At 45.5% G+C, this 27,772-nt stretch overlaps 2 protein-coding genes across 2 annotated transcripts in view; both read left to right on the top strand.

Moving 5' to 3' along the window:
• DMXL2 (Dmx like 2) overlaps positions 1-27,772 on the top strand; it is a 530,204-nt gene that overhangs the window by 373,452 nt on the left and 128,980 nt on the right. The gene's annotated exons all lie outside the window — the stretch shown is intronic.
• The window catches only part of SCG3 (secretogranin III), a 52,145-nt gene continuing 27,995 nt past the window's right edge, over positions 3,623-27,772 (top strand). Inside the window, exons 1-8 of the mRNA XM_053365746.1 lie at positions 3,623-4,227; positions 5,160-5,212; positions 9,026-9,071; positions 9,164-9,379; positions 14,006-14,148; positions 14,967-15,128; positions 16,073-16,226; positions 19,621-19,737. Coding sequence (XP_053221721.1) covers positions 4,137-4,227; positions 5,160-5,212; positions 9,026-9,071; positions 9,164-9,379; positions 14,006-14,148; positions 14,967-15,128; positions 16,073-16,226; positions 19,621-19,737 — 982 coding nt within the window. The 5' untranslated portion in view covers positions 3,623-4,136. The remainder of the gene's footprint in view (positions 4,228-5,159; positions 5,213-9,025; positions 9,072-9,163; positions 9,380-14,005; positions 14,149-14,966; positions 15,129-16,072; positions 16,227-19,620; positions 19,738-27,772) is intronic.

The raw sequence follows: 27,772 nt of genomic DNA, 5'->3' as shown, positions 1-27,772 counted from the left end.
AATCTATAACATAAAGCATTGCTCAGGCAGAGCATCAACTTCCTTCCCTCCCTCTTTCTGACTTCCAAACACCTTTTACTAAATTCTCGCATTTCTATAATCACTTTTTTACCTTAAATCTTCTTCTTTTTTATGAAAATTACCTCCTTATATGCAAAGCGCTTCCTTATTTTCACATTACAAAGCATTTCAATTCAAACCTACAAACGTTTTCAAATGTTTACAATTTTCTTTCTCTTTGACATCTGGTGGGAGGGCGTTCCACAGGGCGGGTGCCACTACCAAGAAGGCCCTCTGCCTGGTTCCCTGTAACTTGGCTTCTCACAGTGAGGGAACTGCCAGAAGGCCCTCAGTGCTGGAGCTCAGTGTCCAGGCAGAATGATGGGGGTGGAGACGCTCCTTCAGGTATACTGGACTGAGGCCATTTCAGGCTTTAAAGGTCAGCACCAACACTTTTAATTGTGCTTGGAAACGTACAACCACAGCTTTCCTCTTGAGTCAAAGAGCTGTGTCTCATAGTACCTACTGGCAGATCAAACAGTTACTGAGGATCAAGCAACAACACAGGACACCATTCCAAATTACAAAAGAATAAAATTTGCTGTCTGGACTGGGTTTTCTTGTGGATTTAGCCTAGAGACATACAGCAGTAGTTGTTTTTAAAGAGAGTTGAAAATGGTTTGAGAGATGTTTCCTTTTCTTTGGAACACACCAATATTTTTGAGGTCACAGTATCATCTCTAGTCAAGCAGGTACTTCAGGTCTTGGAAAAGACGACAGAACCAGGTAGACCCTGTTTATTAGAGGGAAACATAGGATGAGTGTAGACTTCATAATTAACAACCATCTCCCTTTCAAACCACCTTCAACTCTGTGTGACAACCATCCATTCTCAGCCTGTCATTCATATGATTCCTAAGAGTTCCTTTCCTATGAGCCCCATGAATTAATTTGAATGGCAGGAGTCTCTTGGTGTGCACAGCCCTTTGGATGGATGTCACTGTTTACTCCATTGAGATGAATACAGAAGCCTTTGCAAACAGAGGAGCTCCATGTATGTAAACAAATCTGCACCCATCACAAGCAGAAAATGGATTGCAATAACCACCCCCAAACGCATCTCCACAGCCACTAGTGCTGGAAACTTGTTTTGTGTGTGTGTGTGCTTTCTTAAATGAGAGCTGCAGTTCTGAGGAACCTAAATTTCACTGTCCAGTTCAGTGCCATCCCAAAATGCTCTATATAGCACTTTTAAAATGTATTTTTGGTTGAAAGGCAGCATTCAATGCAGTGCACCACACTGACCCTCAGGCTTATTACATTCCCCCTATTTCAATGTTATTCATCTCATTTTCCTGATTTTGTTATTTTTAATGCCCAAGAATCATGGCAGCAGCACAAGCACATCCTTGGCAATTCATTAATTTGCCTTCGGCCGCTCATAATTGACTGAATTTGGAAGGTTTATTGCTCAGCATTGGGCTAGGAATAAAGAGTTGTCAAAAGAGCATAGAGTAATTACAGCGGAAGAAGGAAAGGCAGCTGTGGGAGACAAATTTCTTTTTGATTGTGTTAGCAAATTTGGGAACCTAATTTAAAGCTACATGATCATTAGCCTAGAAGCACAGTGACGGGAAGGAAAACCACGCCACATGGGGCCTGGAAATTGATCTGCCTGGTTTTCTGTCTCAGTATTATACAGTATCTTTGGTTTAGACCGATTTCTAGTGATACCTTACTAAAGGTGGCCACGCCAAGGAAGCTTTGGGATCTCTCAGTTATCAGTACAATTATGAGGATTTTCTAGGGCTTAAAACAGAACTCATATTCCACAATGTACTATTCTCATTTTGTAATCTGCATGATAGTAAGAAGGCCAGAATACACCATCACTACCTTCAGCCATAAATATGAAGCTGTAACAAGTTCACTATTGAGCATGTACAAAGTATCCTTCTGAGCAAACCCAGGCATATGTTCAAAGACAGCTTCTATGTGCAAAGTGCCATAACTTTTTCTTCATAACTAAGAGTGAAAGCATTCGTGCACACACACGTGTACACACACACACAAAAAAATATGTTTGTAGATAGCTAAGGTTTCAGGCTGATTAATAAGATTTTGGACTCTGAGCTCCTGGAACTACCAAGACGGCCCCATGAGTTATGTTACAATATTCACCACATAAAATATATCATTATTGTTGTTGTTGTTGTTGCTGTTTAGTCGTTTAGTCGTGTCCAACTCTTCGTGACCCCATGGACCAGAGCACGCCAGGCACTCCTGTCTTCCACTGCCTCCCGCAGTTTGGTCAAACTCATGCTATCATTATTATTATTATTTAGGTCTCAGGGCAGGTTACAACAATTAAAACACAATGTTAAAAGCAGTTTAAAACAACTTACAACCACAGAATAAGGTGGTTCTTTAAAAGAGGTGTGTTTGGTATTTATTAAAAGCTGTATAATGAAAATGCCAAATGCAGCTCTGTGGGGAGAGAGTTTCACAACTTGGAGCTGCCACGGAGAAGGCCCTCTTCTGGGCCTCCTTCACCCCAAGCTTCTGAGGGCAGGGGAACAACCAATAAGAAGCCCTCTGCCACTATTAACACCCAAGGAGGTCTGTAGGGAGGGAGGCCGCCTTTCAGGTATTTGGGACCTGGGTAGATTAGGGCATTAAGCACTAATGTGGGCACCTTGAATTGGGCCCAGAAGCAAAGTAGCAACCAATTATTACCGTCTGCATTTCTACGTGTTTCTTTTCCCTGTATTCCCACTGTTTGTCATTCCACACACAGGACCCAAAAAATGTGCATAACTACCTGTAACACTTCATGGATCCGATGAAGTGAACTGCAGTCCACAAATGCTTGTGCCACAATAAATTTGTTGGCCTTGAAGGTGCTGCAAGGCTCTCTCGATACTGTTTAATATACACCTCTGATCCTGATCTTTGAAAACTCATAAAGAAGCCTAAAAAGATCTTTTTTCACCTCTCAAACATGTGTGTATGTCTGTGTATGCACGCACATTTCTGCTCTTCACAAGATAGAAGATAAAAGCTGAACTGTGGCTAAACTGATTTATCTTGCCCTGCAGCTCAGGAAAGATGAAACTGCTCTGTGCAGAAGGGTGTGAGCGGAATGTGGGGGTGGTGATTTAGCTATTATGCTCGCATGCTGCTGCAACGGGCCTGAATTTTGCCAAGGGAAAACCCATTCTTTGCAACAACTTGCTTTTCTATACTGTCTGCAGATGGAGTCTTTCTCCAGAAAGCTCACCAGATTGGCTGAGGTTCCCAGATTCTGCCTGAACAGCCTTCCCCCTTAAAAAATAAATAAATCGCCTAACAGATGAAACAATGCTGTTCTCACTCTCCAGCCTTGGTGACTGAGAAGCCAAGCTGCTGCACGTCATAAATGTGAATCATATGCCTTGCACATCACTTAAACAGATGCTGCTTGCAGAATAGAGATATAGATCACCGTCAACGCTCTTGACCTTTTCCTCTGCTTAGAATGGGCACAGGGGCGTTCTGTGGGTGGAGATTTTGTATGCATGCAATTCCGGAGGCAGGAATCCCCTGCCTGTGGATTTTCAAGGCTTGCTGCTGGCTCGGATAGAGCAGCTTTATCCAACAGGCTGGGCTGGGCTAGAGAGCTGCGTGTAGGTCCAGGTGGTGCACGCATGCTCCCACATCCGCAGCCCCCCTCCCTCCCATTCTCCTCCCCGATCTCCTCCCCTTCTTACTCCTCCCACCCCTGTCCGGAGCTTTCAGCGGGGAAAGGACCTCGCTCGCCTATCGATCAGGGCAAGGGAAGAAGAGGAGGAGGAGGCTGAGCAATAAGGGCTCGAGCCTTACCCATGAGCGGTGAGCTGCAGCTGCGGCTCCTGTGATTTCAGCACCAAGAGTGCTGGACAGCTCCCATTGCGGCGGGCGAGGTACCGCTGCCAGTTGGGTTCAGTCTAGGTCCGCCAAGGGAGGCATTGACACACAAAGCCTGCTGGAAAGAAGGGAGGGAAGCATTTTTTTTATCTTGCTGAAGCAGCCAGGGGATCCTCTCCTCTCTGGTTTTGCCGCAAACCTTTCTCCAAAGCCACGGTCAGAGCAGCAAAGAAGACCTAACACACGGGAGGATGCTTCTCAAGCTGTCCTTATTGATACCGGTGCTGGCACTGATTGTAGGCCAGGTACATGGATTCCCCAAGCCCGAGGGCACTAGAGGAGGTAGGTACTTTAAAAGGTAAAAGGTATAGCACCTATTTTGAAAGACACAGCCCCTATTTTGAAACTTCCGAGTGTTGGGTAGGTGGGTCATCTCTTCTGATCATTCATTCCCGCATAGCTGTGAGAACTGGGACACTTTATTTTATTTTATTTAACCAAGTTGATCTCGTTTCCTCTAGTGACTATTGACATATTACAAGCCATTCTGTTTTGAAATCACTGCCATGGGTCATAGCTGAACAAGGTGGATAAGTGTGCCGAGGTAAAAAGCAAAATGGCATATTTCTCTTCCACCCACCCACCCCCACCCCAGATAATTGGAAGGAAATGAGTGTTTATTCTCTTTTTTATGCTGGATTTTCTTCATTCTGGAGTGTATTCTGAGACAGCCTGATCTGTAGTGCAGCAGTTTTCCACGTCTCTCTTTGTGGGGATTGCTCTGAATGTCATAAAATCTTTTAAGCTCTTGATTATTCCAATCCGATTAGATTACTGCTATTTTAGTCCAGCGCTTATGTGAGGTTTTTCTTTTTTATGCGTGTGTGTGTTGGTTTTCTGCTTGAGAAAATGTAGGAACAGTCCAGCATGAAGGAGATATTCAAGGCTAATTTCCTAAACAAAGGCAGGAACCAGGCAAACTGTACCCTCCTTCCTTTCTGTGACGTACAATGTAATCCTATGCATATTTCCTCAGAAGTTCAATGGGGCTTACCTCCTGAAAAGTATGCATAGGATTACAGATTTATCTTCAGCATCTTCAATATTTATATCCCAGGAACTGATGTTTAAATACATGCATGGTATTAAGGGTAGATTGTTTAATACTATAACTTGTTTATTGTTAGTGTGTGTGTGTGTGAGAGAGAGAGAGAGAGAGAGAGAGAGAGAGACTGCATACCACAATTATATGTATATGTGTGTCTCTTTTCTAGATAAAGCTTTACACAACAGAGAATTAAGTGTAGAGAGACCACTAGAAGAACAGGTAGGTAAAACCAGTGTCTATTTATTTATTAAATGTCTATCCTGCCCTTCCGCCCAAAGGAGCCCAGGATGGTGAACACCCAAATGATAAAACAAGAGAATGCAAAATAAAATAAAATAATAAAAATAAAAACTAATTTAAAGACATGTAAAATACAAATTCTCTTTGAAGTTGTTGCAGATAGCCCTGCTTTTAATTGTCAGGAGAGTCCCAACAGTTTGATGAGATGAATGGAAGAATGGTAGGCTATGTGAGCTGTTGTAAGATTAGCGGGGGGGGGGTGAAGTCTCATGTTGCCATAAAGATTAATTATCCCAACTAATTTGTACAAATATACTTGGTTGTAAGCCCACAGAGTTCAATGGCTCTTACACCCAAGCAAGTCATTGCAGCCTTATTTGTGGTGGGAGCTGTCAGCAGTTAAGAAATGTAACAGTGCGATCCTAACCACGTCTACTCAGAAGTAAGTTTTACTGAATCAAATGGAGCTTACTCCCAGCTAAGTGGGGTGAGGATGGCAGGCTAATTCATTGGAGGAATGAATCTGATAAAGTAGACTCTTGATGTGCTAAAAGCTCATGACATAATAACTGTGCTAGTCTTCTGAAGGTGTCCTAAGATTCTTGAATGTTGCAGGCTAGTTAGAGTTCAAGAAGAAAATCATTTAACTAGTCAAACAAGCACATGTTTCCAGAGCTCACTTCTAGCCCAGCCAGTGTCTTCTGTCATGACAACTTACAAATTATTCAGTAGACACATATAGCAGGGAAATCCAATAGTGCGCCATTCTTTTTCACTTACCCTGAGAATTTGTCTCGTATAGGCCATATTTACTCAAAGGTAAGTCCCACTGTGATCAACATGGCTTACATAGATTCATAGAACTGCAGAGTTGTAAAGCACCCCTATGGTCATCTAGTCCTAAGCAACATGAAAAGCTCCAGAGCACCCTGAATGCAATAATTTATATCTTAGCTTCACTCTGTATTGATTTCAGATGCTTGTAACCTCTGGATATGCAATGTCTTAACAGTATATAAGGGAGGTGGGGGGATTCTTGCAAGAACTGCTACCTTCTAGCCTTCATAGCCTCTTTCAGCCATGTGAATTTAGTGTCATGTTCCTTCTTTAAAGAGACAAAAACGAGGTTATAAATAAAAGTATTTCTGAGTACGAGGTGCCTAATCTCCCACCAGGCTGATCAAGTGTAGCCTGTCTCCAAGGACTAGAGTTTCCTACCCAGATGGAATCAATAGATCTTAAAGCCTGATGGCTTTCTTTTATTTATTACACACACAATTTATTTCATTTATATCCCACCTTCCATCCAAGGAGCTCAAGGTGGCATACATGGTTCCCCCCTCCCCATTTTATCCTCAAAACAATCCTGCTGTTAGGCTAAGAGACAGTGATTGACCGACCCAAGGTCACCCAGTGATCTTCATAGCTGTGAGGGGTCTAGATCCCCAGTCTCACAGGCCTCAGTCCAACCACTCTGGCCAATACCCCACAGTGGCTCCCTGTCTCTCACTCTCTCTGTTCCAGCTTGCATTCGAAGCACAGTCATACCTTGGTTTTTGAACAGCTTAGTTCTCGAACATTTTGGCTCTCAAATGCCGCAAACCCAGAAGTGAGTGTTCCGGTTTGCGAACTATTTTTGGAAGCTGAATGTCTGATGGGGCTTCCACGGCTTCCGATTGGCTGCAGGAGCTTCCTGCAGCCAATCAGAACCCGTGCTTTGGTTTCCAAACGTTTTGGAAGTCGAATGGACTTCCGGAACAGATTCCATTCAACTTCCGAGGTACGACTGCATCTTATAAAAGTCATAGTTCATTTTCAGCCCTATCGGTATATTACACCCAGAGGCTTTAAAAATGGACAAGCTGTCTTCCTGACTAGTCCTACAAACCCCTCCCACAGGGCAAAACCTGGTCCGTGGTATACTAACCACCCTTTGAACCAAACAGCAAGGTCATTTTAAGAGTGAAAGTATGCAGGATTTATGGAAGAGATTAAAGAGCCACATTTGGGGGCGGGGGAGCGGAACAGAAGAACAGATATATATTCTTGCAAGAGATCCTTGAATTTTCAGAAATGGCCCCCTTTCTCTCCTTCCCATTCCCAGATATGTTTTACCCAAATGTCAAACCTGGTCATGATGCCTATCAAGGTTATCTCCACCTGTTCCCATCTAAACATACCGACTTTCCAGATCGCAGGAACCACTCAAATTACCACACCTCTAGTAATAGTTTTATACTTATATCCCAGCCTCAAAAGTGACTTATCACTAGTTATTGTACCCTCCTAAGTTCTCGTTTTTGTGTACCTTCCTAAGTTCTTCATGTCTTCTTATCCCTTTCCACTGTAATTTTGGTAACTTAAACGTTATGCAGTAATAACCCTTGTGACCTTTGATGTATGCCAGTGGCGGCTAGCCCTTTGGGGGGGGGGCAGATTGAGGGCCGCAGTGACCCACAGCCAAGCCTCCAAGGGCTGCATATCACGGTAGGCATAGAGAGCGAAAGTGGGTGTGGCAAAAGCTGCAGTTCTCAAGGCTGCCTTCCAAAGGGCTTTCCCACCAGCTGTTGCATACTGTTTAAAATCATTTTTTATCACTCGATCTTCATCATTAAAATTAGCAACAAACAAACAAAACCCCAAACATGTTTTTTAAATAAAAAATTTAAAATGGAGAAATTTGAGAGATGCCAAACACAAATAAAAACCCTTTGGTATCAAAACTTCACCAGGGTGGGTGGGTGGGTCGGACTATTGTTGTTGTTTAGTCGTTTAGTCGTGTCCGACTCTTCGTGACCCCATGGACCAGAGCACGCCAGGCACTCCTGTCTTCCACTGTCTCCCTCAAACTCATGCTGGTAGCTTCGAGAACACTGTCCAATCATCTCGTCCTCTGTCGTCCCCTTCTCCTTGTGCCCTCCATCTTCCCCAACATCAGGGTCTTTTCCAGGGAGTCTTCTCTTCTCATGAGGTGGCCAAAGTATTGGAGCCTCAGCTTCACGATCTGTCCTTCCAGTGAGCACTCAGGGCTGATTTCCTTCAGAATGGAGAGGTTTGATCTTCTTGCAGTCCATGGGACTCTCAAGAGTCTCCTCCAGCACCATAATCCAAAAGCATCCATTCTTCGGTGATCAGCCTTCTTTATGGTCCAGCTCTCACTTCCTTACATGACTACTGGGAAAACCATGGCTTTTACTATACGGACCTTTGTTGGCAAGGTGATGTCTCGCAGCAGTCAATAAAAATATGCCATTTGACATGTTTATTCAGAAGGGCGTCCTACTGTATTCCATGAGATTTACTCCCAGGAAGGTGTGCAGAGGGTTGCAGCTTTGAATGCCCCCCCACTCCAAGTTAATTTTAAAAAAGAGCAGCTTCCCACAAAAGAAAGGAAATTCTCCATGAAAAGAGCACAAATTGGCATTAAAGGGTCTAGTCCAGAATCTTTTATTTAGGGAAATGCTTCCATCACCTCCTGGGAAAAGGACAAAAGACGCTGTGGTGGGAAGTGGAAGGGCTGTGGCTCAATGGGAGAGCATCTGCTATGCATGCAGAAGGTCTCAGGTTTGATTCCTGGCATCTCCAAGTAAGGCTGGGAATGTCCTCAGCCTGAAACCTTGGAGAGAGAGTGACAGGCAGTGCTAAGCTAAAAGGACTCAGCGTCAGGCAACTTTGCACGTTCCAATAGGTTAAAAGAAATAGACTGGAGGAAAAGAGCTACACACGATTCATTCCAGTGCAACAGAGACAGTGTGTTCCTATACCCATAAACTATCTTTCTCCCCAAAACAGATTGCTGAGGCAGAGACGGATAAAATGAAAAAGCCAGCCTCTACAGGTAAATTTCGTGCTTCTTCCCCTTATTCATTACTGCTGATTGTTCAGAGGTATGAGATGGTTTATTGGGCACCTGTGCTGTACGTCTTCCAGACAACAAGCCGGAATTCAGAAATTACTCATTTGCTGACGACCTGAACCTGCTCAAATTGGCAGCAGAAAAAGAGAGGAAGGAGAAGGAAAGGGAATCAATCAGGAGCTCCCTGTATGACCAACAGCTTGCCTTCGAGGATACAGATTCCACCAAGAGCCGGAGGCTGGTGGATGATTATGACTCCACTAAAAGCAGCCCGGACTATAAATATCAAGGTAATTCATTAGTCTTCATACACCAAGCTTGTGTTTTGAGTGTATATTGCATATAGGGCCTCTCCGGACATCCATTTCATTCATGCTTCTTTGTGCTCATGATGCTGTTGGGGCAATCATATGCAATACCATTTTCAATGCTATTTGCACACAATCCTCTGACTGAAAGTTGAGCATTTAGGGAGCAATCCAGCACTCAAGAAGGTGATGCAAAGCAAGCCAGTGTAAATGAAGCCTGTGTGAAGTTACGCCAGATCCAAACTCAGCAGCAGGGCTTCTGCTCTGCCTAAGCCTGGCAGAAAGGAAATAAGCCTTTAAAACAAAAAAATTTTTTCCTTCCAGTAGCACCTTAAAGACCAACTAAGTTAGTTCTTGGTATGAGCTTTCGTGTGCATGCACACTTCTTCAGATGCATTCAGATGCATGCACACGAAAGCTCATACCAAGAACTAACTTAGTTGGTCTTTAAGGTGCTACTGGAAGGAAAAAATATTTTTGTTTTGACTATGGCAGACCAACACGGCTACCTATCTGTAACTGGAACTATGGAAAGCCTTTAAAAGTGTGTCTCACACTAGGCTGGGTTGCTGGATCACATGAACAAGCTGAAGAGGCTTAGGATCCAGCCTAAGTCTCCCCTCTCGAAGCCTGCTTCCTTTGGGGGACTTAAACAGGCCTTGACCAGCTTTGCCTGTGTATCTTTCAATAAACTGGAGTTGGGGACTTAATGCTGGCAGAGCCTGGCAGAGCTAGAGATTCCCTGCATCCTGAGCCAGCAAATCTTGCCATATTATGTATTGACCCCTTAGCGTTACCACTCTTCAGTGGAACACTGTTCACTGCAGAGATGCAGCGGGCATCCTCACTTTCCACTTTCAGGTGCCGCTTGAAGACTTTTTTATGCTGACAGGACTTTGCAGCTGATTAATTTTTATTTTTGATTAGCCAGTCATCTGAATGATTGTGTGTGTGTGTGTGTGTGTGTGTGTGTGTGTAGAAAGAAAGAAAGAAAGAAAGAAAGAAAGAAAGAAAAGAAAGAAAGAAAGTTTTATGTTTTAACATTGTGCATTTAACATTGTGCACCACCCTGATATTTTATGATATGGCAGGAAAAACATATTTTCATAAAGCAAATAAATAAATTGGGGAACTCAGACCATCAAAATGCCCAGTGACACCTCCTTCTGCGTAGACAGAGAGTCATTTGCAGGATGCCACATATAATATGTTTTCACGTGGGAGAGGACATAAACAATGCAAACCACAGCAAAGTATATCACACAGAAACAGCCTATGAGAAAACCCTAGAATCATATTGATGTGACCAAAGCGGTTCATCCATTTATGGTTTAGCCTTCTATCCTTTGGGACTGGTGTCGGGGGGGGGCACATCAGATCATCACTTGAAGTAAAATTGGGGAGGTTCAGTCCAATCAAACTTTAAGAAGCCTTGGTCTTGGCTGTTGGAAATTCACACCCCAGGAGCCAGGCATGTCTGCAAGCACAGTTTGATGCAGGAATAACATCCCAGTCATTGCCAAATCCCAGCCTGTCTTCATGGATGGCTTCCAAATGCAAAGTAATCTTCATATGCTAGTGGAACTATAGATGGCACAAAATGGACCTCTTCCAGTGCATCATTATTCCATAAACACTCTTCTTGTCTTATTGCATACTGTGAATTTGCCATTATGTTTTGCCAATATATTAAGACAATGTTGACAACACAAAATATCATATATGATAAAAGCAATCTCAGTTCTCTGGATGCTATTCAAATAACACCCATGCATAAGAGTAGAAAGTACCAGCAGGTTCAGGAGAACTCTAAGTTTTGTAAAGGTAAAGGGACCCCTGACCATTAGGTCCAGTCATGGTTGACTCCGGGATTGCGGCGCTCTTCTCGCTTTACTGGCCAAGGGAGCTGGCGTACTGGTCATGTGGCCAGCATGACTGAGCCACTTCTGGCATACCAGAGCAGTGCACGGAAACACCGTTTACCTTCCCGCCGGAGCGGTACCTATTTATCTACTTGCACTGTTGTGCTTTCAAACTGCTAGGTTGGCAGGAGCAGGGACCGAGCAACGGGAGCTCACCCCGTTGTGGGGATTTGAACCGCCGACCTTCTGATCGGCAAGCCCTAGGCTCTGTGGTTTAACCCAAAGCGCCACCTGCATCCCACTAAGCTTTGTTGATGCACCCAAAAAACCCCGTAGAAAAAACACCCAAGAGGAAGGATGCTAAAAACAGCTCAATGGAGCATACTCAATAGTCTTAGAATGCTGGCAGGGAGGAAGGAGTGGAACATCCTGAAGAGAAGTGCTCTTCATGGCAACATTTTATCACAGGCTCCTCTTGGGCACAGTTACCTCATTTATCTATGACGGTTGTCTATGGAGTTCCAGTTTATGTATACTGCTCCCTTCACATCCATAGAGTATTTTTCGCACGATTGGACGCACCGGACCATAGGGCGCACCTAGTTTTTTGGGGGGGAAATAAAGGAAAAAAATTTTCCCTTTATTTCCCCCCCCCAAAAGCAGGTCAGGGAAACCGAACCAGGTCGGGGAACAGCGGGATAGTGGCGGTGCACCTCCCTGCTGTCCCCCGAGCTTGTGGGGCTGGCTGATGTCTGCCTGGCGTGCGGGGCGCTCTGCTTCAGGGCGCCCCGCCCGCCGGGCGGCAGGCTGCTATGCGCAGCTTGGGGAGCCTTGCGGGGAACTCCTGCAGGGCTCCCCACCCTGCGGATGTCTGCCCTGCGCGAGGGGCGCTCTGATTCAGGGCGCCCCACCCGCCGGGCGGCAGGCTGCTATCCGCAGCTTGGGGAGCCTTGCGGGGAACTCCTGCAGGGCTCCCCACCCTGCGGATGTCTGCCCGGCGTGAGGGGCGCTCTGATTCAGGGCGCCCCACCCGCCGGGCAGCAGGCTGCTACCCGCAGCTTGGGGAGCCTTGCAGGGAACTCCTGCAGGGCTCCCCACCCTGCGGATGTCTGCCCGGCGCGAGGGGCGCTCTGATTCAGGGCGCCCCACCCGCCGGGGGGCAGGCTGCTATCCGCAGTTTGGGGAGCCTTGCGGGGAACTCCTGCAGGGCTCCCCACCCTGCAGATGTCTGCCCGGCGCGAGGGGCGCTCTGATTCAGGGCGCCCACCCGCCGGGCGGCAGGCTGCTATCCGCAGCTTGGGGAGCCTTGCGGGGAACTCCTGCAGGGCTCCCCACCCTGCGGATGTCTGCCCGGCGCAAGGGGCGCTCTGATTCAGGGCGCCCCACCCGCCGGGGGGCAGGCTGCTATCCGCAGCTTGGGGAGCCTTGCGGGGAACTCCTGCAGGGCTCCCCACCCTGCAGATGTCTGCCCGGCGCGAGGGGCGCTCTGATTCAGGGCGCCCCACCCGCCGGGCGGCAGGCTGCTATCCGCAGCTTGGGGAGCCTTGTAGGGAACTCCTGCAGGGCTCCCCACCCTGTGGATGTGTTCCCGAAGCGCCGGGCGCTCTGCTTTCAGGGCGCCCGACGCTCCGGGAAGCAGGCTGCTATCCGCAGCCTAGACATCCCTGCGGCACCTCCCGCAGGGTTGCCTAGGCTGCGGATGTGTTCCCGAAGCGCCGGGCGCTCTGCTTTCAGGGCGCCCGACGCTCCGGGAAGCAGGCTGCTATCCGCAGCCTAGACATCCCTGCGGGACCTCCCGCAGGGTTGCCTAGGCTGCGGATGTGTTCCCGAAGCGCCGGGCGCTCTGCTTTCAGGGCGCCCGACGCTCCGGGAAGCAGGCTGCTATCCGCAGCCTAGACACGGCTAGCGGAGCGCTAATCCCGAAGCTTGGGGCTGCGGAGCTCAGCGCGCCCCAAGCTTCTGGGTGCCGGCAAGGTCTAGACGGCTAGCGGAGACCTTGCCGGCACCCAGAAGCTTGGGGCGCGCTGAGCTCCGCACGCCCCAAGCTTCGGGATTAATGCAGCGCTCCGCTAGCCGTGGGAGAGCTGGGTCTCCCACGGCTAGCGGATAGCTTCCTGAAGCCTGGAGAGCGAGAGGGGTCGGTGCGCACCGACCCCTCTCACTTTCCAGGCTTCAGCGAAAGCCTGCATTCGCTCCATAGGACGCACACACATTTTCCCTTGCTTTTTAGGAGGGAAAAAGTGCGTCCTATGGTGCGAAAAATACGGTAATTGAGTAACCCTACAGTTCTAATTATTTGAAAGACAATGAATCTCTTGATATTATTCATGCTTATATACTTTTCTGCCATGTCCCCTTAGACTTGTGTGGGTGTTTGTTTTGACAGCTAAAAAGCCCTTATTTCTTAAGACTTTTTTCAGTTGATGGATGGACTTCATCAACCAGAAAGCACAAAGCCATGTTGATAGATGGTAGCATGAGATTTTCTGCACCAGCACCATTAATTTGACTGTGCCAGACCTGAGCATCTAGCAGTCCCCTGTATTTGCAAAGTTGACAAATGGTGGGGGATCAGAACAGGCCATCAACACTGTGGTATTTCTCTCACCATCAGTCATTTTCTCATACCGGAAAGTATCTAGAATAACATAGTCCAGTTTCACCTAATGTTTTTACCCATGCAAAAGATAAACTCATCAAACGTAGTAGAGTAGAGCATCACTTGGTCAACCTGTGATACTTTCAGATGATCCAGATGGACTCCACCAACTTGATGGTACGCCATTAACAGCTGAAGACATCGTTCAGAAGATTGCCATGAGGATATACGAGGAAAATGACAGAGGAGTCTTTGACAAGATCGTTTCCAAGCTTCTAAATCTGGGACTCGTAAGTTTTCTGGGCACCAGTTCATTTATGCTATTATGCCTGGTTTCCCCCCTTTCTTATTTTAGTCTTAGCTGCTATTTTTAAAAAAGCACTGAATGAATAGTTTGATCCTGAAACAAATGGATGTTCTTTTGAAGCAGAGCTTGGGCTCTGAGCACTGGTTTCAATTTGCATCAATCTCACCCTGCAGTTAAACTGGCTATTTGAAGCTTAGCCATGCAATGCAAGATGCCAAGTTCTTGAAAGGTTTTATAATGGGCAAATAAGCCCAGAAGGAGAGGGTCTGGGAACACACGAATGTGAGAAACAGTCCCTGTAAAGGTCCAACCCTCAACCAAGGCTGCACATTACAGAGTGACTTGCAATATATATAAAAAAGAATAATCTGCAGGGCAAATATTACTGGATATAAGGCATAGCACTATTGACTTCAATAAAACCAGGCTATTTAAACCAGCTGAGCTGAAGTCTAAATTGATTTGCTTTGCTTATCATTGCTGAAATATGATGCCAAAGGACTTTATTCAGAGAGGTGGCAGGCCTGTTTTTTTCACCTCCTGAAGCTCTGACTGTCCTTAGGAATTCTTGTGGCAGATGTTCAGCATCGTCTTAAGCCAACGGTAGTGCTTCAAACTGCACAATTAAACCATCAGCTGCATCAAACTAGACACTATTGATTTCCAAGGGAAACCTGCAAATTCAATTTGAAATGGATGTTCCAGTCTCCCTAATTCATTCTCCAGATGTCCCTGCGTGAAACACCTTGCAGACCTGAAGGGAGATGGATAATTCAGCTCCACTCTCCTTGTCTTTCCCAGATCACAGAAAGCCAGGCCTACACACTGGAGGACGAGGTGGCTGAAGTCTTGCAGCAGCTCATTGCTAATGAAGCAAACGATCGCGAAAAGGCATCTGAAGATCTTGGTGACATTCCAAACAGAGCAGAGAGTAATCCCAATGAAAAGCAGGAGGAAAATATGGTAATTCCTATCAGTTTCATCCCACTTCCTGGAAAGGCCCCCTCACTGATCTTTGCTTTAGGGGAACGTGACTTCTAGACGGAGCAAATTAAAGAGGTGTTATTATCATTGTCAATATATCAAGTATTTGTAGGAATCTAAAAACCTGCCAGTTTTGTCCCTCTAGTTCAGCCTTCTGCTTAATACAGTGGCCAGTCAGGTGCCTCTGAGCACTCACAAGCTGTGCATGAAAGTGAGGGTGCGTCCCTGGAGTTTGTCCCCAGCTTTTGGAATTAAGAGGAATATTAGGAACCTGCTAAGAAGAAGGAGGGATGCAGGTGGCACTGTGGTCTAAACCACAGAGCCTAGTACTTGCTGATCAGAATGTCGGCAGTTCAAATCCCTGCGACGGGGTGAGCTCCCATTGCTCGGTCCCTGCTCCTGCCAACCTAGCGGTTTGAAACCACAAAGTGCAAGTAGATAAATAGGTACCACTCTGGTGGGAAGGTAAACAGCGTTCCCGTGCGCTGCTGTTTCACCAGAAGCGGCTTAGGCATGCTGGCCACATGACCCAGAAGCTGTACACTGGCCCCCTCAGCCAATAAAGCGAGATGAGCGCCGCAACCCCAGGGTCACCTGCAACTGGACCTAATGGTCAGGGGTCCCTTTACCTTTAAGGAGAAAGAAGCTGAGAGCCAGATGAGCTTTCCTTCTTACTTGCAACCAGTCCAGAGTGTGGTCCTGGCTGTCAGCTTCCTCCTCCTTAGCGGTGCCCTTGTAAAACTCAGCAGGAAGGAGGAAGGAAGGATAGGGACAAAATTAGAATGAGTTGGCTTTGCCTCTTCTTTGCTCTGGCTCCCCCTACTGTTGGCCTCCCTGCCTTCCACCCTATCAGTCCCAATGGGCACCAGCCACCACTGGGCATCCATATTTACAGACTTCTGTTGTTAATGTCTTACATGTAGGCTACGAAAAATACTGATCAAGATGACACACTGGATAATACCTGGACTTCCTCCAACATCTTGGAAAGAAGAAACGAACTGCCTCCCGAGGATAATTTTGAAGATCTCCAATATTTCCCTAACTTTTATGAACTTCTGAAGAGTCTCAACACAGGTGAGTCTCATACAGGTTGAAATATTTTCTGATGTTTGGTTTTCTGGAACACCGACTGCCTATACGCTGATGTGAATGTGTGTGGTTTTTTAATAAAAAAAGGATGGTAGAGACCCATCAAGGCCATAGCATTTCCAAGGCTTGCAAAACCGTGTAATGGGGTGAAGCAAGTCCCCTGATTCAGGCAGCACATGGGGCAGAGAGGAGGTGGTGAAGGTAGGAACTTGATGTCTGAATGGTGCAGCAAGACCTTTTAAGTGATGGCACCCTTACCCTTCATTAGGGCTGTGTTTCCGGCAGCAAAATGCCTTGCTCTGGCTAGAGACAGGGGACAATTTCAATTCCATTTAAAGCTGAACCTACCCAAAAGAATACATGGATGAAAGCACACCCACCCTTTGAAATTCACACTTCTCTGAATTTTGCAATGCAGTTCTCCAGCCAACTAAGATGTTACCAAATTGCATATGCCAGGATAAAATCTGCATTAAAATGCATGTATTCATGAAGATAACACCCCAAAATGCTTTTTAATTAGGGGAAATAGCTCTGCAAAGTTTTGAATATTAGTGTTCTAGCACCATTGAATATCACTTCTAGGCTACCCCAGATGTTCCAAACCTGGCAAGCAGTCCATATGAGCCCATTGAGCGGACATTGATGTTTGCCCTCCTGCACTTGCAGCCCTTCCCTAACAATCTCCGCAGCCATTGAAGTTCCAGCAAATCATTGTTAAGATTATGCAACAGAATCAGTCACCTCTTCCTTATCCCTGGGCCAATGTGCCTCCAGTGGCCAACCTAGGAGAGCAACACTTTCCCTGGCCTTGATGAACCTCTGCATAATTCAGCAGGGAGGTTATTGTCACTCGTACGTCACTGCTCCTCCATCCCATCCGCAGAGCTCTCTTGCTTTTGTCCCGTCAGCTCGCATCAAGCCGGGATGCAGAAGAGGCTCCTGGAATTGCAACCGTGTGCAGAAATGGGAAGCGGTGCCTTTTCTCTCTCTCTTTAAAACAAGTGGCTGTGGCAGCTCTGGAGCTCTTCTAGCAAGGTCCCCTGCCAAGGCTGAGTGGTTTTCCCCACCTCTCGCCACTTGAGGACAGGCTACTCAGCTCTGTATTAATGTGCCCTTCAGTCATCTTGCACGCAGGTGGCTTCCTGCATAGATGTCCCTGCCAGGCTAGGCAAATTCCATGCTGCTAATGCAAATGTATATGTCATAGGACTTTGTTCAGTCTGCATTTTTTATCAAGCCGGCCTGATTTGCACTTCCTGGAATAATCACTGGGCCGGAAAGCAGCTACCCTTCAGTTTTTGCACTTCTCTAAATTTTGCAAAACAGTTATTGGCTAAAACAAACACACAGAGAGAGAGAGAAATAGAGAGAGTGCAGAAATACGTATTAAAAGTCATAATTTTAAACGCTGAAATGCATATGGCATGTTATTTTATGGGGAAACATGTACAAAAAAATGCACTTTTAAAAAATAAATTAAAAGGATTACAGTAAGCTACAGAAATGGATGGAACAGACTTATGAACTAAGTAAAAAACTGACATGGACCAACAAAAGATTCATCCATCCCTTTTGTGTATGTATATTAGGGATGGATGATCAGTCTGTTGCACAGAGAGCAGCAGAGATATGGAAAGTCAGAGACAGGCTGTGTGGTATAGTGCTTAGAAGGCTGGAATAGGACCTGGAAGAGGAGGGTTCAAATCCCACTCGTTCACGAGGGTCTCCTTGGGCCTGTCACTGTCTCTCAGCCTTAACTGACCTGGCAGAGTTGTTTTGGGGGTTAAAGAAGGAGGGGGAGAATGATGTACACCGCCTTGAGCTCCTCAGAGAAACTGGTGGGAGTTAGATGCAATGAATAAATAAATGTGGGAAGGAACGAAGAAAGGTAAAAGAGGGAAATGTGCATGCTATGTTACAGGTTTTATGACAAGCTACCGTTTGGCTCCCATACCTCCTTTGTGATTTTAGTCCTTCTGATCTATAAAGTGCAACCCTATGGCTTACTCCATTGTAAATGGGTGGGAGGTTGCAGTCTTACAGTGCTGCAGATTGCACCTTAGAAATTGCTGGAAGAGAAAGAAAAATAGGCATAAAAAGACAATTCCCTGGGTGCCCATATCCCATGTTTGGGGCAAGTACTCTTTGGTGAGAGAACCCCAGCAGAGATTTGAAATCACAAAATAAGCAGCAGAGTAAAGCATGGAAATACAGGTTGTTAGACCTTTAAAATATGGCCTCCCAAGTTCCTTCCAAAGTTTCCCACTTCCCCTAGCATAGAAAAAGGCAGTTTGGTAAGCTGAAAATGGTTTACTTACAAACCCTTCAAAGGTCAGATTCCTGTGCTTTTGCATACAACAGTCATGAAACACGGGTTAGTTCCAAAGTGGTGAAAGTTCCTAAATTATTTGTATCAGAACACAAGGATGGATAGTGGAAAGAAGCCATGTGGTTGGAGTGTGGAGCAGCAGCAGAGTTCACAAATACAATTATTATGTATTTTGTACAAACAAACAAACAAATTTCTTTCCAGTAGCACCTTAAAGACCAACTAAGTAAGGTGCTACTGGAAAGAAATTTGTTTGTTTGTTTGTTTTGAGTATGGCAGACCAACACGGCTACCTTTCTGTAACTGGAACTATGTATTTTGTGTTTTTAACTTGTATTTTTATGCTGTGAACTGAGATTTACGGATGAAGGGTGGTATACAAATTTAGTAAATAATAAAACAATACTAATATAGCATTAACCCCCTCATGCATTCATTAGACTTGAGCATCTTGGTTATATATGAGACTGGTTAGCCTACAAAGATTACATTTACCTGAGAGCAAGTTCCATTGAACTGACTGGGACTTGTGTACACTCGGGTGTAAGCCCCATTCTTTTGAATTGAACATATTCATGGGTGAGCATGTATACCACCACAGCCTTAAAGACCTTCTGAGCTGGGACCTAGATATCTTGGAATATTGGTCTTCTACTGGTGGGTTGGGGTCCGAAGTGGGTTTTATCCTGATCTGAAGCAGGCTGCAGCAACAGATTTAGTACTGTTGTCTTTTGGAGAGGAAGACAGAGCGAAGGGAGGCCAGCAGTAAAGGGAGACAGACCTCCTTTGTAGAAGAGGGTATTCCTATTTCAGAAGGTGCATTTATTAAAGTGCCATCTGCAAAGGGAACCGACAGACTAAAGGCAGAGGTAGATCTCCTCCCTTAAACCAGATTGCCCCCAAGAGAAAAGTGGGGAGGTGGACATGCATGACGAAAAAATTAAGAGGATCCCATGTTGAAACTTGAAGTTAAAGGGGGGGCATCATGTCCCTAACTTTCCACAACCTGTGCACATGTTTACACCTGTGCTTTGCTCATCAACACAGAGAAAGAAGCCAAAGAAAAAGAAACGCTCATAACGATCATGAAGACCTTGATAGACTTTGTGAAGATGATGGTGAAATATGGAACAATCACACCAGAAGAAGGTGTTTCGTACCTAGGTAAGAACACATTCCTGACTCCTTGTAACAACGTTGCTCCCAGTGCCAGATTTGGCGGTTCCCTCATTGCGAGAAGTGAGGTTACAGGGAACCAGACGGAGGGCCTTCTCGGTAGTGGCGCCCGCCCTGTGGAACGTCCTCCCATCAGATGTCAAGGAAATAAGCAACTATCCTATTTTTAAAAGACATCTGAAGGCAGCCCTGTTTAGGGAAGTTCTTAATATTTAATGCTTAATGTTTAATGTTATTGTTTTTAACACTTGATTTGGAACCGCCCAGAGTGGCTGGGGAAACGCAGCCAGATGGGTGGGGTATAAATAATAAATTGTTATTATTATTAAAAGGTAAAGGTAAAGGTACCCCTGCCCGTACGGGCCAGTCTTGACAGACTCTGGGGTTGTGCGCCCATCTCACTCAAGAGGCCGGGGGCCAGCGCTGTCCGGAGAAACTTCCAGGTCACGTGGCCAGCGTGACATCGCTGCTCTGGCGAGCCAGAGCCGCACACGGAAACGCCGTTTACCTTCCCGCTAGTAAGCGGTCCCTATTTATCTACTTGCACCCGGGGGTGCTTTCGAACTGCTAGGTTGGCAGGCGCTGGAACCGAACAACGGGAGCGCACCCCGCCGCGGGGATTCGAACCGCCGACCTTTCGATCGACAAGCCCTAGGCGCTGAGGCTTTTACCCACAGCGCCACCCGCGTCCCATTTATTATTATTTACGTATAAGTTAAACAAGCTCTCTTGGGGCCCCCAAAGAAATTTAAAGGAAAAAAAACCTGGATGTACATTTCCAAAATATAAGATAAAAAAAAACAGTGTTTTGTGTTGTATAGGTTCCTATGATGTAAGTAAAGGGCCCTGCCTGCTAACCTGCTCCCTAAAATATCACTGGTTTGCTCATTTCTATATATAGGGTACCTACATTCTGCATGTGCAAATGGCTTTAGATACCTATTAGTTCCATAAATTACCATACAGCATATATTCAACACAAAAAACAGCGACAATTTGTTGTTGACAAAGGACAGCTGGACATATAAAGGGCCCCGTTAACCTTCAGTAGCTTAGGGCCTCATCAAACCTAAATCTGGCCCTGGTTGCTCCCTTTGTGCCATGAATACTGCTGATTATACTATCATTTGCTCATCATCAGGGCTGGTTCCTGTAAAATCAGTGACCTTTTCATGGCAATTTATTGTAAGTAGTGCTGAGGTGCCGGGTTTCTCTGTTCTTGGTCATAGCGTGAAACGATTTCAACCAGAATGAGACTGAACCTGAACAGATATTCGCCGTAAGCTGCTGTTCATTTCAGTGGCCTTTTACTTAGGGATGGGAGGTATTTTATTTTGTTTGCATTTCAATGAGAAACTACCTAATTTGCACTGTTCGAACCTGTACATGAACAGAAACATATCAATCCTTCAAAATCCGCACTACTTCATATTTTGTGATGCAGTTCTTCATCCAGAAAATGTGTACCAAAAATGCAGCCTATTGTATGCAAAAATGTGTGTTTGAGTCAAAACTGTATACTAAAATGTGTATATGAGGAGAAGCTGATACCAAAATACTGACAAGTTTTCATGAGGATTTTAAAAAACTGAATTTATGACCAGAAAAAATGAGAAACGGAAAGAAACTGGAACGGACATTCATTTTTCTGATGCTCTACAACAACAGAGCATTTCTTGACTGCAAGGTTTCCAATAGGAAACCTATATTTCAGATCTTCTTTTCCTGCTATTGCTCACTACATGTACAGTGGTACCTCGGGTTACAGACGCTTCAGGTTACAGATGCTTCAGGTTGCAGACTCCGCTAACCCAGAAATATTACCTTAGGTTAAGAGCTTTGCTTCAGGATGAGAACAGAAATTGCATGGCAGCGGCACAGCGGGAGGCCCCATTAGCTAAAGTGGTGCTTCAGGTTAAGAACAGTTTCGGGTTAAGAACGGACCTCCAGAATGAATTAAGTTCTTAACCTGAGATACCACTGTATAAAGTGAGCTACTGTCTCCAGTTCTTTGTGAATAGGACCTTGAAGTATTATGACATTTCCCTGTGATAAGTTTTAGTTCCCATTCAGTAGTAGCCCTTGAAGCCAGTGGTCATCGGAACTGCTTCTGATCGCTTGTGTTTTACAAACACAACAGTTTGCCCTTAATGTGATCTAGATGGATTTGGAAACAAAGTGTTGGCCAAGGCTGGAAGTACACACTAAAAAGCATTCTGTGAGGCAGCCTGGTGGAGAGGCAGTGCTGTATGGTGGGGAGGGGGTGGAATAAAATTGCTGCTGTCGCTGAATATACAGCAACATTTCCACACGCTTCAGTGGGTTTATTGGATTGCAACCCTTTTGGCAACTCAGAATGTTTGGGTGGGTAGAAGCAGTGGAGAAGCTGCATGCTCCAGCACGGGGGGCGGAGAACAGGCAGGGCATGACTGGCGCACGTCCCAGGTGTGTGGCATGCTCCTGGGGGCGTGGCACATCTCCTGCAGGGGTGTGGCATGCATCCCGGGGGCATGGCATGCGTCCCGGGGTTGTGACGTGCATCCTGGAGACGTGGTGCGCTGGCCACAGAGGTGTTGCGCCCGGTGTGGTGGGGGGCACATGGCATGTGTCCGGGGGGTGGCCGCAGTGGTGCCCCCCTCCCTGATGGTGCTGGGGGCAGTGCGTTCCCCCCGCCCACCCCCTGTTCCTCCGCCAGTGAGTGGAAAGCCACTTTGCAAGTACCCAGCAGATTCCAAACATCTGAACAGATACCTTGACGCATGATGTATCAGGGAGAAACAGTAGCATGACGTGCTGTTAGATGGCTTCCTCCAAATGGTAAAAAAAATTGCAAGGGTTTAGACTGCAGTCTTGTGGGAGTAAGTTTCCTTGAAATCAACAAGAGTTGATTCTGAGCAGACATGGATGGGATTCAGACTAAACCTCATCTTTTTGTACCATTCCGGTTCCCTGCCTTTCATAGCCGTTCAGCTGCTATAACAGTGTATGTCACCTCTTTGGCTACAGTAAGATCCAACCAATCAGGGATCACACAGCCAGCATCATGCGGCCAATCAATTTGGCCATCATGAAGCCAAATCAGAGTGATGGCCATGTTTTGTGCTCTCGCTTGAAGTACACAAACATCTCCCCCAGTCTTTCGCAGGCCTCCTAAACTATCGATGAAAGGGGAAGTTGTGTGTTTTGCAGGAGCAAAGTTTTCAGAATGCGCATGTGCCATTTTGGCTCAGCCCAAGTTACTGTGAATTATATGACTGGTGGTGAAATGTGTGAACCAAGTCCATTGAGAAGTACCATGTTGGAGGCTATGTGAGAGTTCTATCTGTTGCTTGACCTGCAGTATTTCATTCACATATACAAGCCATTCCTAACTGTTAGAGTAGTCGGGTGATTATCATGATTCCTTTTATAAATTGCATTCCACACAAGTTTCTCAAGGCAATGTACAAGAGAAATGTTAAAAACAACACAAATAACAGCAAAGAAAACAGAACAACAGCAGAAAATACAATATAATATAGACACACATGGCAGAGAACACATCACCCAGCTGGGAATGCTTGTTGGAATTTAAATGTCTTGGCAGGAATGCTATTCCACAGAACAGGTGTATCTGTGTCGGAAGTCCTGCTCTGAGTGTGGAGTGGACTTCTGATATCTTGGGAACTTGCAAAAGAAGCTCTCTCCCAGTAACAAATTGGCAGCCAGTGCAAATCCCACAAATGATGCTGGTAGTAGTTTGTTCCAACCAACAACCAGCTACAAGCCTCCAGACCAGGGGTCAGCAACCTTTTTCAGCTGTGGGCTGGTCCAACATCCCTCAGACCATGTGGTGGGCTGGACTATATTTTGAAAAAATATATAGGAACGAATTCCTATGCCCCACAAATGACCCAGAGATGCATTTTAAATAAAAGCACACATTCTACTCATGTAAAAACATGCTGATTCCCGGACTGTCCGTGGGCCGGATTGAGAAGGCGATTGGGCTGGATCCGGCCCACGGGCCTTAGGTTGCCTACTCCTGTTCCAGACCAACCTCAAGGGTAGCCCCACAAAGAGCACATTGCAGTAATCAAACCCATGAGGCTACCAGCGCATGGAGAAGTGTGGTCAGCTATCTCCATCCAGGAGTGGACATAGCTGCCTTAGCAACCAGAACTGGTAAAAGGCTCTCTTAGCACCAAGGACACCTGTGCCTCCAGGAGCACCCCCAAACTGCGCATGATGAACATGCATGTATGAGCCAGCCCCAAGAAAAACCTAGCCACAGCTGTGGCTCCGCTCCGCTCCACTCTGCTAGTTTGTGATGCTCAGGGCACTGTTGTTTGCTATCGAAGCAGTCAACTGTGGTGGAAGGAAAACACTCTCTCAAATGCTTCAAGTTGTTTCACCGCTGGGCTATTTTTAGCAGTGCAGTTGAAAAGTGACTCTATTTTTTACCTTCAAAACGCTGATCTGATATTCTTCTCAAGAGGCTTAAGAAACCATGAGAATATGAGCTTGGTATAGCAGGGGGCGGGGGAGCAAAGTGTTTTGTTGCCAGAGCTGCTGTGATTTGTGAAAAGGTCTGATGTGTGCATTTCCTTGGGAGCGTGGACTGCTGGGCAGAGAACTGTTGCTGTGGGGGTAAAGGGAAGCCCCACACAATACCTAGAGAATAATGTTGAAGAAGCACTGGCTTGAAAAGTAAACCACAAAAAGTGGATTATTTGCCAAAATCCATATCGGAGCAGGATTAACAGCCAGGGGAATCACTCATATCTTCATTTTTTGATACAGTGGTACCTTGGGTTACATACGCTTCAGGTTACATACGCTTTAGGTTACAGACTCCGCTAACCCAGAAATAGTACCTTGGGTTAAGAACTTTGCTTCAGGATAAGAACAGAAATCGTACTACAGCGGCGTGGCAGCAGCGGGAGGCCCCATTAGCTAAAGTGGTGCTTCAGGTTAAGAACAGTTTCAGGTTAAGAACGGACCTCCGGAACGAATTAAGTACATAACCAGAGGTACCACTGTACTGGAAAATACCATAGAGGGTGATGCAAGTCTGAAATCACTTCCCTTTTCTGCTATACTAAGGTGGCTGTTGTGGGCCATTTTCCCCAGTTGGAGGTTGGGTGAACTAGCCCAGGAGTCCTGGAAAGTGAGAAATCTGTTGGGAAAGGCGATGACCTCAGTGCTGGGAATCACTTGGGATAAGCAGTGATGGAGGTCACTAGAGGTGGCAGCTGCTTATGGCTCCACCAAAGATCAGGATTAGCAAACAATGACTGAGAACAGCTCTCCAGGGCTTTAGGAAGACGTCTCTCCTAGTCCTAACTGAAGATGCCAGGAATCAAACTTAGGACCTTCTTCATGCAAAGCAGATGCTCTACCACTATGCTACAGTCCTTTCCTCATTTCTATTATTATTATTATTATTATTATTATTATTATTATTATCATCATCATCATCATCATCATTATCATCATCATCATCATTATAATTATCATTATTATACCGCCATTCTTCCATAAATCCCAGGGCAGTTCACAACATGAAATGACAATATAAAAACCACAAAATACACAATAAAAATAAGAACAGCTACAAACCAATAATTCCCCCCTCCCACAACACATTTAAAAGGGCATCAGATGTCAATAAGCCAGGGACCTGGTGGAAGAATGTTTTGCATGCATAATGAAGGTCATTCATGATACATTCCAGCCATTCACATGAGGCCAATAAACAGTAGGCAAGGCTATTGACATCAAGCCACGTTCCAATCATGGGCAATGACCCAGTAAGTCTGTAAGGTTAGATCTGGGTATTTCCAAAGCAAACTAGATTCTTGGGGATTAGAATTATTGGGGGCACTAGAGGTTGCCCGGATGCCCCGTTCGGTTAAGGGTCAACCTGATGAGAATCAGTACCTTCATCTTGGTTCTCTGTTGACAGACAGACATGTCAGAGACAATGCAATCCATTTCTGACTTTGTCAAGCTCTTCTCTTTCAGGGGCAACTTTGTAATCAGCGTGCATCTTTGCTGCTGCCTCCTACAAGGGGTTCAGAGTAGCACCCACCACTTTTTATTGACTAGGGACAAGGGCAAATCAACATAGGTACCACTCCTTTTACCTCTTATGAGATTATATGTAAGGAATATGATGTAAACAACAAGCATAGCTCAGCAGCAGCAGCAGCAGCAACCAACACATAGCTGTCAAGCGTCCCTTATTTGGCGGGACAGTCCCTTATCCCAGTGCCATGTCCCGCTGCTGTCCCTTATTGATGATGTCCCTTAAATAAGCTACTGAAGGTAATGGGGCCCTTTCTATGTCCAGCTGTGCTTTGTCAACAACAAATTGTTGCTTTTTTTGTGTTGAATATATGCTATATGGTAATTTATGGACCTAATAGGTATCTAAAGCCATTTGCACTCAACAAAATATGTATTTTATCAAAGTAATTGTTGTTCCCTTATTTTGGCTGCTGATCCCTTATTTTCAAGGCTGCTGGTCCCTTATTTTCAAATCTGTAAGTTGACAGCTATGAACCAACAATATCTATGAAGTTAAACAAGACTATCTGGTTTTAGAACAGGCGCATTAAAACACCCCCTCTCCACTTTTAGGCTGAAGCTACGAAGCTGAATTATGCATTAAAGGCAATAAATCATTTAGTAGACCATATCACATGCTTCTCGAGCTCCTTGCTTGACAATCTGCAGAGACAGTTGCGTTGAAAAGCACATCTCGGTAGCAGCTGGTCTGGGATTTGAAGGCCCAGCATTATGTCATCCTTGCAAGATCTCTCTCTAGGGAGAACAGTCTTGAAGCATCATTCAGGGGATGAATTAGGTCTCACTAGGAGCCGTGCAGGACTTAGCCTCCAAATCCAAGGTTCACTGAAAGGATACTGAGGCTCTATATGCAGTTGTATTCTTCTGAATCTGAAACCTATGCTGACCTTTTAGTTCCAGAATCACATTCTGTCCCCCTGAGCCATGTTCTCTTAAGTGATAGCATCCATGTGCAAAAGCAGACACATCGATATCAAATAGGCCTAGGATTAGAATAAGAATGTTGTATAGTAATATGGATTTAAGCCAATAAGAAAAGAGATGAAGGTAATTAATTGGAGGAGTTAATTGTATTAGAAAGAGGATCTTGGAGAACTGTTACAAAGGTGTCACAATGAAATTCAATTGGGGGGATTTGAGGAAGTCAGATAACAATGAAAGTTAATTTGGGTTTTAGAAGTAATAAGTGTTTTTATTTTAATTTTTTTATTTTAGTATTGTAATGTGTGTCGTTTTGTGTCTTTTATAGGTTATATTTGTTATAAATGTGGAAAATCAATTTTTAAAAATGGGGGGAAACAGAAGCAGGCACATCAGCCTTGTGTGCGTACAAATTTATAAGGTGTCATGACTGCCCATCATAGTCTGTGCTTTCTGTAAGGTTCTGTTTCTCTGTTGCCCAATCTGTCAGTAGCCTTCCAAGTGGGAATCCAGTTTCATTCAACGGGTGTCTACTAACTTATTTAGTGACAAGGAGAAAGTCAAGCCAACCCTGTTCTGGGGTTGCTGGTATTTTTTAAGAATACCAGTGCAGGCATCAAACTAGGTGTGGATAAAAACAGGGGTGTCGGTTAAGGCCACGTGCTATGTATTGGGAAATCTCCACAATCCAGATCAGAACCTGTGTTCTGAGTACATTGTGCACTTTGGGCTACGGTCTCTCAGTTTCAGCCCCCCCAACTGACCCCCCGCACACAGCAGTTGTAGGGATGCTGCATTCGTGAAATGCTTTGAGCGTGTGTGTCAGAGCTGCCCGAGGTCCCAGCTCACAAAGGACCAACGCCGCTTCGTTGTTAAGTATAAAAGTCTTTATTGAAGTTCGGTTTCACCTTCACAGCCGCAGCGTGCAGCCCTACGTCTCAAACTCTAGACCGCTGAAGCTCCGTCTGAATCTCCTCCCCCCAGACACCAGTTTAAGACTCTAGCCTTGCTCCACCTCTTCCTTTGTTCT

Source organism: Podarcis raffonei, chromosome 14 (genome assembly GCF_027172205.1).
Source record: "Podarcis raffonei isolate rPodRaf1 chromosome 14, rPodRaf1.pri, whole genome shotgun sequence".
Taxonomy (NCBI): Eukaryota; Metazoa; Chordata; class Lepidosauria; order Squamata; family Lacertidae; genus Podarcis; species Podarcis raffonei.
Note: the sequence above shows the minus strand (reverse complement) of the source record. Positions and strands in the feature narration are given on the sequence as shown.